At 36.9% G+C, this 11,128-nt stretch overlaps 1 protein-coding gene across 2 annotated transcripts in view; it reads left to right on the top strand.

Annotated features, from left to right (window-relative positions):
• Window positions 1–3,324: 3,324 nt before the first annotated feature.
• Window positions 3,325–11,128, top strand: part of ARPP19 (cAMP regulated phosphoprotein 19) — an 18,636-nt gene continuing 10,832 nt past the window's right edge. Inside the window, exons 1-2 of one of the 2 annotated variants that reach the window (XM_011355125.2) lie at window positions 3,325–3,407; window positions 3,615–3,669. In XM_011355125.2, coding sequence (XP_011353427.1) covers window positions 3,625–3,669 — 45 coding nt within the window. In that variant the 5' untranslated portion in view covers window positions 3,325–3,407; window positions 3,615–3,624. The other variant, XM_011355126.2, reaches the window with a different exon arrangement.

The raw sequence follows: 11,128 nt of genomic DNA, 5'->3' as shown, positions 1-11,128 counted from the left end.
AGTCTCTTCCAGCCCCCACTGTTCATTGTTCCTTTTAATATATTCAATGTTTTTCTGTTCCAACCTTTCCGATTCACATAAAGTTCTCTCATCTCACTACATCCTTAGAGAAGTGGTACCCTCCTCAGGGTGTTTGGTACTTCATATCTCACTTGTTTTCCCTGAATTGATCTTATCTGTTCCTTTCATGAAAAATGTATTCTGTTCTTGATATTAGCTACAATATTAGCATGATGCAGGTGGACTTCTCTCAGATGTTTGAGAAATAGATGAGGTGGGACAATATCTCATCTACTTTACTTACTCTTACAAACTCTTGAGCTAGAGTATCTACACCTCAAAAAGTGCCCTAATCTTTTTTTAAGCTTTTATACACCAACCAAGTTCTAAGCCAGAAAAATCTTTAGTGCATGTGTGCATCAGAATCACCAGGGGGAGCTCTGGTTAAACATCAATTCTTGGACCTTGCTCCAGGCCTAGTGAGACTCTTGTTACAGTTTCTCTGTAATTCTAATCCTGGTGGCTAATTTAGTTAATTAAACTTAAATAAACTTTAAAATCCAGTTCCTCAGTTGCATTATTACATTTCAAATGCTCAATAATCATATATAACTAGTGACTACTATATTAGATAGTACAGATACACCATAGTCTATCATCACAGAAAGTTCTGTTGGAAAGCGCTGATCTAGAATATATAGACGGCAGTTGAAGGAATGAGGGTAGAAGTGATCTTCGGGAGAGTATAAAACTAGAAGAGAAGGGGAGCCAAGGACAGAATTGTTAGAATTCTCCCATTAAGAAGCAGGTAAAGGCTCAACCAAGAAGATTAAGAAAGAACAGCCAGAGAAATAGGAGAGAATACAAGAGTGGTATCCTAGAGGTCAAGAGAAGAAAGTTTTAAAAACAGGGTATTGGCAATCAGTGTTCAATATTAAACATTAAGGTTTATAGTTGACGATGCAGAGCGGTATCACTTGAAGAAAAATGGCTTCCTAGACAGGTCCCCCCAATAGGGCATTGGCCTTTGTAAATTCTTCATCAACCAAAGTTAGCCTCCCAGAAATTCAACCTTGTCCTCATGCAAGTGTCATTATCTTTCAGAAACAGATTCTCTTTAGTCAAGGCCATGCATACTGATTTTTTATATATGTGTGTCTATCAGATCTTAACCCAAGCTCACAAATACATTGATATAGGATATATACCAGATGCCACTTTATTATTAAAAATGAAACTGTTAGAAGCTCCAGTTAGTCTAAATAGTGCTTTCTCCTTTCTCCCTGTAATTCTGCAAAAAAGGCAGGCAAATTTTTAGTAGTTTACTTTGTGAGTATGGAATGAGAACAAATATTTAGTTGATCTTACAAAGTTTCTCAACTGGCCCAACTTAAGGCACTCTCAAGGGACATTCTTGTCAAAGAGTTGGCCTCTTGAATCTTTGAATTTTAAATACTTCCTCACCATACAGACCTCTTCTTTTCTCCAAAAGGAGTGCAGTATACAATTCTTTCTGTCTGAGAATCTACCCAAGACACCCTAGTAGAGTTTTGGTGGTTTCCAAATTCCCACAGAAGTGCATTCATTAACTGTTTCTTTTCACTAGTTCAACTCTTAGAGGGCAACCTTATTTCCTGGTTTCTGGGAGACACTTCATTTGAACCACCAAGAATTGCCAGTAGCCATTCAGAAGGTAAGCAGAGTGAGGATTAAACGTAATGTCAAAGAATTTGGCAATTAAGAAAACCATTGGACTAATGCAGCTTCCAGTCAAAATGGTAAAGTAGGTAAATGCTATGCTTGCCTCCTCTCACAATCACATCAAAATTACAACTAAACCACAGAACAACCATCATTGGGAGTTGCCTGAAGTCTAGCTGAACAGAAGTCCTACAACTGGGGAATACAGAAGGGGCCACTTTGAGACTGTTTCTATTGTATGTATTCAGTTTAATAATCTGAATACATACAGGTAAAGAAAAATACATGAAGGTAAAGAAAAATAGAGAAAAATAGAGAAAGCTATGTAATGGTGAATATAAGATGCCATACTATGGGGCGTGGTTATCTTACAGGTCATGTAAGATCTACTAAAATAGTTTTTTAAAGGGAAGTACAAGTTCTAATTTGCATGTTATATAGATCATTCTGGTGGCTGTTTGGAGGGAGATTTGAGGAGGTCAAGAATGGTCACAAGGTTATTGTAATAGCTATAGTAAAGATGATAAGGGATGGAGAGAAGAGGAACCTTTAGAACACTATACACCACAAGCTATTATAGTAGGACACCATTGCTTGATTAGATATAAAGAGGGAAAGAACGTGGTCTAAACGACTATCAGGTTTTATGATTTGGCATCTGGGAAGCCAGTAACTATTAACGAAATAGTGTGTACAAAATGAGGAACAAATCTTGAATGGACAATGATTGTTGTTTGGACATTTTTCTGAAAGCTGACGTAATGTGATGCAGAGTGCATTATTCATGGAGTTATATGGAATAGATATGCCACTTACTAGCTTCATGACCAAGATAATTTAGTTCTCTTATTTGCTCCTGTTTTCGCATTTAAAAAAGACAATAGATACCTCACAGAATTGTTATATGTAATTAAATAAAATATGTGCCTAGCACAGTGACAAATAATAATTTTTAAAAAGGGCAGTCATTGAAGGAGTTTGGCACCAGCAGTTTCAATAAAGTTGTGGGAGTGGAACTCCACGAGTAGACAAACGAATGTAAGCTTCATTCCTTTGTCATATATTTATTGAATATCTAGGAAATGCTAGGCTCTGGGAGTGAAATATAAGCAAACATGGACGAGGTCCCTGCCCCGATGGCACTTATCAGAGCAGAAAAGGGGACATTAATAATCACAACAATCACTGTCTAATGATACACTATTAAAGGGGATTATTAAAAGGGACATTAATAATCACAATGATCACTGTCTAATGTCTAGTATGTGTTGTATACAGAGATGTGATAGCATTTAAGAGGTGGATTTGACTCAGTGTAGAGGCTCAGAACGTGCTTTCCTGAGGCAATGAGCAGGACTGGGGATGTGAAAGATGAACAGGGTTAGGTAGGTGAAGCAGAGGGGGAGAGACTTGTGAAGGGAAGCAGCACAGAACTTTGAAGAGCCCAAAAGAGAATCTGTGCGGCTGCACAGCGGAGGGCAACGAGGAGAATGGGACTAAGTGAGTCTGAGGAGGTGGAAATAGTAAAGCACCTGGAACATAAAGGTTCAGATAAGGCCGGAAAAGGCGGGGAGATGCGGCTCCACTTACAAACTACAAGTCCCAGAAAGCATTCGGCGGACGGATGTGAGGTGAGGCGCGAGCCGCGACCTTTGAAGGAAGAAAGGAAGTGCTTGGGCGTCGCAGAGCCGGAGAAGCTGGATAAGGTAGGCAGGGGCGCGGCGTGCGGCGGCGCGGGAAGGGCGGCGGGCCGGAGTCGCGGAGCGCCGCGGGGCTCCGTGTCGTCATAAGGCGGCGGCCATTTTCGGAGGCGGCCCGGGTGGGTGCTGGGAGACCGGGGCCGGCGGGCTTGTGGCGGCTGGGCGCCCTCGGCCACCCGGTAATCTCATCTTTTCCCGGTGTCCCTTCTGCAGAGGGAGCAGCATGTCCGCGGAAGTCCCCGAGGCAGCCTCAGCGGAGGAGCAGAAGGTGAGTGTGCGCGGGGAGCCCGGGAGGCCCCGAGTCACCCCTGCCGAAGACCGGGCCTGGCGGGCGGCCTGCTCCCGCTGCGGGCAGAGGGCGCGCCCGGAGCCAGCCCCGCGGCGCCTGGTGCGGCGAGTGGGTTGTGCCAGTGCGCCTCGGCTATGCAAGCGGGACGCTCCCGGATCAGCTGTCCGCAGTCACTCTGGTAATTCCCGCCGGCGTGGTGGGAATTTGAACATTCGCCGCGTGTTTTCTGAAACGTGCCTTTTTTAACGCCTCGGTGTGTCGTGGTTTTTCTTAATCATATAAATATGCAGAAGAACCCAGGACTCTGTCAAGGCATGGAACGTAAGTTTTTTCGTATCTTCGCTTTGCTTAGAAAGTTTTATTTTGCCCTTGAAGAACTAATTCTCTATGACTTGTATCGTCTGCGTGCTGTTCACTCCAAAGGCGGTAGGTTTCTCATGTTTGGGCGAGCCTGGGTTGGAATTGCAGTTGCAATTCCTGTTAGCCGACTAAACGTAGTTACTTAACTTTTTAGGCTTCAATCTCCTAATCTGTATAATATGAGTAATAGTACTTGCTTTATATGGTGGTTGTGAGGCTTATGAGGTGGGTAATTTATAGTATTTAGCATAATGCGTGCTCAAAAAATGTGAGCCAGTGAGTAGGATTTGCATATAGTAATCGACTAAAAATCGAAAGGATGGAATTTAAAATTTTTTACCAATTTAGTTGACGAGGTGTTCCGTGGAAACATTGGACTGTTTTGGAAACTCACTTGTAATATCTTTGTGATGTAGGGAAATAATCCTCAGTTATTCAAATTACGAATATAAAGGCTTTATAATTTATCTAGGCTAGTTCTAGCCCCTTCCACCATAATTATTTCTGCTGTCTTACCATCGTGAGTACTTGTGGCTGGGCCACAAAGGCCCGTAATATCTTGTTACCTAAATTATGGAGTTACCAACACTTTTAAAAACTCAGACTGCATTATCATGAATAAGATTTAGTCTAACGCTTGTACTTTGTAGGAGTTTCTGCTTAATGTTCCTCCCAGGCTCTTCGTCAGGATGGGAAGTTGATTAGTGTTCTAAACCCATTCCATTTGTTATTAACTATGTTAACTTTTCCTGAGTTGGGTAATTATGTTGTAGTATTACTTGTTAACTGGAGAAAAACAAAACAGCAATAACTTAAGACCAAGTTACCACATTATTCAAGAATATTCCAATAAAAACTATGTTGGATATTTTTCACACTTTGTAAAGTAGTGGACTTTGGGGGGGCAAAAGTATAGTTTAAGGGTTAAAAATATTTATAGTAATATTAACTAACATTTACTGTAAAATATGTATCATGGTACTCATTATTGCTTGGGATTTAGGAATCCAGAAAAACAGACCCATGTCTATGCTGTCTTGTCTTTAACACTGAAATCATCCTCAGTTTTCACTTTTTTTTTTCGGTTTTGACTTCCGATGTACAATAATAGCTGCTCTGTAGTTTTCTCTTATGAGATTTGTTAGTATGTTGCCAAAGTTTTAAAGTGTTGATTTCTACAGTATAAATGCTTTAACTTGAAATAGCCTAATATTATGTCTCAACAATATTAATGATATCTTGAATATTTTCATGAGTGTTTGCATTAAAAATCTATTTCAGGTTTTTTGGTTTTAGGGTTGCTGTCATTAATAACAAAGTGTTAGTAATAATGTCCCATCTTGAAATAAGGATTGGCTGTAGATGTTGAGTGCCTGCAGCGTGGATACCATTCCTCAACATGAGGAAAATGTGCAGAGTCACTTCTTTGTTCCTATGGGCCAAATCACCAGTTTGTTCTATTTGTAAAAGTAGAGGACCTAAAATATTGCATTATTGTCTGTGTACCCAGTAGACCTTTTAATTAAAGCCAAATTATTCAGCTAAAATACCTTTACAGTTTTATGGTACAGTAGACTATTGTCTCTGAAAAATTAAGATAAAGAGATGAGCCCTATATAGAGTAAGAGCTTTGTCACTATTTCTCTACGTGAGTAGTTTGTGCACCGTTGTTAAGATGACAAACTGTATAGACCACTATTATTGCGATATTAATTAAAGGTATACAAATGTAAAAATAAGTATAAACTATTTTATATACTTTAAAATGAAAACAAATGAAATACAAACAAACCAGTCTAATTATTAATTCAGAGTGACATCATATTTTGGTGAAAATTTTTAATATTAAGACTATGGTAGCAATTGTTAAGTGTGAGAGCTTTTTTAATATGGCAAATTAACACTTCTCTAAGGCCATATGAGATGACTCAGTTCTCTTTACTAGTAAACTATGTGGTCATTTAACTGTAGAGTCATAGATATATCATTTAAGTTGTAATTCGATTCTGTTCTTTTCTCATCCTGTACTATAGGAGTAATACCACTGAGTCTCATTGTAAATGAAAGCTCAGACAAGTAAGCCACATAGCACTACTTAGATATAAGATAGAAATTCAGATGCACTAGAATATGCTTATATTTTTCTTTTAGATTATCATTAAAGTGGAAATAAAACATTTTTAAAAATTTACCAGAGGCTTCATGATTCTATCCTCTGTGGATTCCACTTTGAATACCACTAAGCTAAGATAGGCATGCACTCTGGTCCTGGGAGTGAGAAGAGGCTTGTAGAGATTTAAAATACATAATTCTGTTTTCATTGTGAGCATCTTAAGTTCAGGGACCCTCCTTTATCTTTTGTCCCATAACACCTAGCATAGTACCTGGCATTGTTCAGAAAATGCTGGTCGAATGAATTTTTCTCAGAACTTTCAGTTGAAACTTTTGCCAAAGTATTATTCCAATACAAAGGCATTGCTAGTACTACTGTTAAAAAAAAAAAAAAAAAAGGAGCGATAGACCATGGTAATATAAAAACCTTAGCTTAGACCTACTTAAGTCTGAATGGAAGGAGGAAGCTGATTAAGTACGAACTTTCAGTTATAAAATAAGTGGAGGATGTAATATCACTATGGATAGTGATAAATGGTTACTACACTTATTGTGATCATTTTGTAAGGTACATAATGTTGAATCAGTGTGTTATATACCTGAAACTAATATGGCATGTCAGTTATAAAAATAAATTTTTAAAAAGTAGAGGGATTTTGTGTGTGTGTGTATTTTATATGTATATTGTGGCTTTTAAATTTTTTAAAATAGATCTCAGTGGGTTTTCTAAAGACTTCATTACCAGATTCATCAAATTAAGTTAGTAAGGTATTGTCTTGGAGGAGGCTAACTCAAGTAGAGCTCTCAACTAAAATATTTCTGTTACTTTAAAAGACATGATTGGTGCGTTTTTCGAGTGGTGGAAGAGGACGAGAACTATTATTTAAATTATTTCCATATGTCATCAATAAAGTGGATATAAATTGCTTTCTTGTTTTCCCAGTTTTTAAAGTGCAGTTACTATTGGCATTTTCTGGGGGTGTTTTGACACACTGCTTTTGGTAACTAAAAGGTTACTAGAGTGTTTTCAGTTCAGAGAATAACATTCTAATTTAGTTTGTGTGCTGCTAGCCATTCTTAGCAGTCTTAAAGGTAAACCTTAAAGTTTTCTAAAAATGTTTCTCCTTGCTATCTTAGCAGTTTGCTATACGGCAGTTAAATGTTTCAAAGATAAGCTAATGGTGAAACTATCAGGTGTTTAGAAAGTTTCTTAGATTTATTGAAAGTGTTGGAATACATTGTATTTGTTCATTTTATTGGACAGCCATAAAATGCCAGGCACTGGGCAAGAAGCAAGGTCTTAAGAGGACTGTAGTATTTTCCATAGAACTTGATGCTATTGGTACCTTACTGGCAAATCTCAAAGGATTTGTTGGCTTTCATTAATCTTTTCTATGTAGTCATCAATCGGTGCAAAAGTGAAAATATTGCCTAGGAGATAAAAGGGAATTTGCTTAGAGTGGTCAAATTTTTATTGCTGGTGTTGCTGTGAAACTTTGCTGAACGGTAAAAAGTGGTATCAGTCATTCAGACTTAATATCAGTCCATGATAGAGTACAAAATAATCCTTAATTATGTGAATGTTCTTTCTATATGTATTTATACCTTATACCCCACCTACTTAGAGAAAGAATAGCTAATATATTTCAATAGAATAGTTCACAAAATTACAAGTGCCTAACATTTATTAATAACATTTATTATACCCTTTGCTAAGTATAGAGTATTCAACAAAGATCATTTTGGGGCATAGGTACTTGTCAAGAGGATAACTGTGATTTAAGATACAGTTTTTAATTTTTATGTTTACATCATAAGCATATATCTTTGTTAAAATATTCTGGGTTTCTGCTTTCCCAGTTTGAATCCAATAGAAGTTCAAGAATTCTAATGATGCTTCTTCTACCCCTTCTTCCCCAAATAAAATATTATCAGCTAAGTGAATTCACTGCGGCATCTATTTTTAAAAAGTAGTAAAATTGCTGTACAACACAAAGGTATCTTGGAAAATAAAATTTTAAAACCAGGTTTGAATTCTAAAAAACACTTCTTGGTTTAATAAGATTGTTATTTCCCCCCTTTGTCAAGCCTCTCTATTGTATCTTTGTTTTCTGTTTCATTAATTTTTGCTTTTTATTTTCTCCTATTCTCTTCGGCTTCCATTCTTTGTCTAATTTCTCAATTTAGATACATAGCTCATTGAGTTTTAGTTTTTTTTTATCTAATATAAGCTCATAAGAGACACTTGTATCACACAAGTTTGATATGTGTAGAATTTTTATTAGTGAGTCCCAAGTTGTTTTTTTTTTTATTCACATGATTCCTTTTTTAACCATGAATTATTTAGTAATGAGTTCTAATTTCCAAATGGCAAGGATATGTATTTTTTATTAATGATGACTTTTAACCTAATTAATTACAGGTGTAGATGGTGGTCTGGATGAAAATGGTTAAGGCTAGCTTTGTGATCTAGTGTTTAGTCAGTTTTTCTATTATTGCTTGAGAAGAATATGCATTTCCTAATTGTTAGGCTGAGAATTAAAATCAAATATTTCAACTATTTTGTCTTTTTTACCTAGCAATAATTGAAGTTGTTTTGAAATCTATGCTGATAGATTTGTTAGTTTCTCCCTGTAATTCTGTCAAATTTTGCTTTATATATTTTGAGGCTTTTTTTTTTTTTAGAGGAATGAATATTTAGATCTTCTGTATCCCTAATAATTCTTTTTGTCTCAATGTGTTATCTAATAATATAGATGTACTAGCTCTATTTTGGTTAGCATTTGCCTGGTATGTTTTATTTCCCTGTATGTTTACTTTGTACTTGGCAAGTGGTAGCTGTTGTTTTAAATTCAGCTGCTAGACTTAAATAGGCAGTGTATCAGCTCATTTATGTTTGTTGTGGTTACTGACATCTTGGGTTTAATTTCTCTCATTTTACATTTTTCTTCTCTTAGATCTTTATTTTATTACCATTCTCTTTCCTTTTTTAAAATTGATTTTCTTTTCTTCTCCCATTTTGCCACCACTATTAGTTTGTTTCTATTACTTAGGTGGTTCCCTTTGAAATTTTATCATGCATCCTTAAGAGAATGTAAAATATCATAAGCCCTTTTTCTTAACAATACAGTACCACGGAACAGTTAAACTCTAAAAATACTGTACTGTTATATAACATTTTTGTTCTGTTTTTACCTCATGTTAACACATTAAAAGAGTGAATGTGTCGATTATATCTCAGTAAAGCTGGAAGGGGATTAGAAAAGTGACTTCTTTGTCCATGTACATGCATGTATAAACAATTTCTTTGTTATTTTCTTTTATAGCGCAAACCTTTTCGGGGGATGTATTTTCTTTCTAGCAAGGTAAATGCTTAGGAATTCCTTTAAAGGATGTCCAGAAACAAGCAATCCCACCAAATTCTTTTTCCTCTTTTACATTTTTAAACATGACTGTAGGGATAAATTGCCTATTTTATCTGAGTTTATCAGTTAGTGTCCTTTCTGGAGAATAGAAACTACTATGGGTATTTCAAACAGACAGGGCTGTGATTTAGGATATTAGGTTATAAATTATTAAAAGGGATAGAAGAGCAGAAGGTGAACATAATGTTTCCGGAGGTAAGGGATTACAGAAAGCTGTTGACACTCTGCAAGAGTGAACACTATTCTGAGGCCAGGAGCTGACATGGCCTACTGCTTTCTGTACATTGTCATTGGCATCACCAGGAACAGAATGGATTCGTTCTCCCATGCCTTTTAATTTGGCGTAGGTACCATCGGCGGTCTAGGAAAATGTAGTTTAAGGTTTCTAACTGTAGTGATTTGGGGGATTGTTTAGAGAAGGGTAACTGGGCTGAATGCCAATGGACGCAGTCTGGCACCTGACATGTTATTTATACTTTACCCCACAAGCAAATCTGTAGCTGTGTTGGAACGTTGGTAAATGTTCAGGCATTTGAACTTGCTTATCAGAGAGGTCCTTGAAACATCTACATCTGCAGAAGGTTAAGACTGTTTCCAAATGATCCATGAGAAAAGTATGATGGACATCTTGATGGTATTTGTATTTACTATGTTTAAAAAAATGCAGCTTTGGACCTATTTTCCCCTTTTGGTGTTAAATGCAGCCGAAATTCTGAACCAGCTATGAAGTTGGATCTAGCAGGGACTTGCCAATGTGCTTTGTATTTGATAAGAAACTTCATGGCTTGGTTTGGTTTTCTAGGACACAAATCCATTCTAAACCTAAACGATATTTTCAGCCGTAGTTGCTGTTTTGCCCAAAACATTTTTCTATAGTAAACTATTTTAATTTGATTGAACACAGTTACTATTACATATAAATATATACATAAATGTAATTCTTATTAAGAAAATAAGAGAATGCCAGATAAAATGGCATATTGTGTACAACTTTTCCCTCCTCATTTGTAAAATGGGAGAAACTTGAAGAAACTGCAAACTCGGGAAAATTGAGCTACCTCTATACCAGAAATTTAGGGAATCCTAGATAAAGTGAACTGATGAGTCATATCAAAGGAAATGGAGACCCTCATTTCCTAGGCCCAAGAATACCCTTTAATTTGAAAGTCCTGGGACTGAAAAGCTATAATCAGGTGAGAGTCCTTTCTAGCCCAACTCCAGATGTAATAGTAACCAATTTAATAACTGCAGGAGAACTCGAGTAGGATTGCTCCTCCCAATCCTGCTTCTGAATTATAGCACTCAGATACCCTGGGGCCATACATTAAATGGCTTGAGTGAAGGCTGAGCCACAGAGAACTAACTAGTGACCCAGCCCACCTCCTAAATTTATATTATTTTTCTAGCCTCTGCGAGCAATACAGTGTAGTCATATGTTACATGGGGCTTAGTTTCTAAAGTTAGCAAGGCCAAATTGCATATAACTAAAACCCCCTTGAAAAATCCCAACAAAGTTATGATCATACTGGAAACTGCCCCAT

Source organism: Pteropus vampyrus, unplaced genomic scaffold (genome assembly GCF_000151845.1).
Source record: "Pteropus vampyrus isolate Shadow unplaced genomic scaffold, Pvam_2.0 Scaffold19, whole genome shotgun sequence".
NCBI classification, from domain to species: domain Eukaryota; kingdom Metazoa; phylum Chordata; class Mammalia; order Chiroptera; family Pteropodidae; genus Pteropus; species Pteropus vampyrus.
This window is presented reverse-complemented; position numbering and strand designations above follow the sequence as displayed.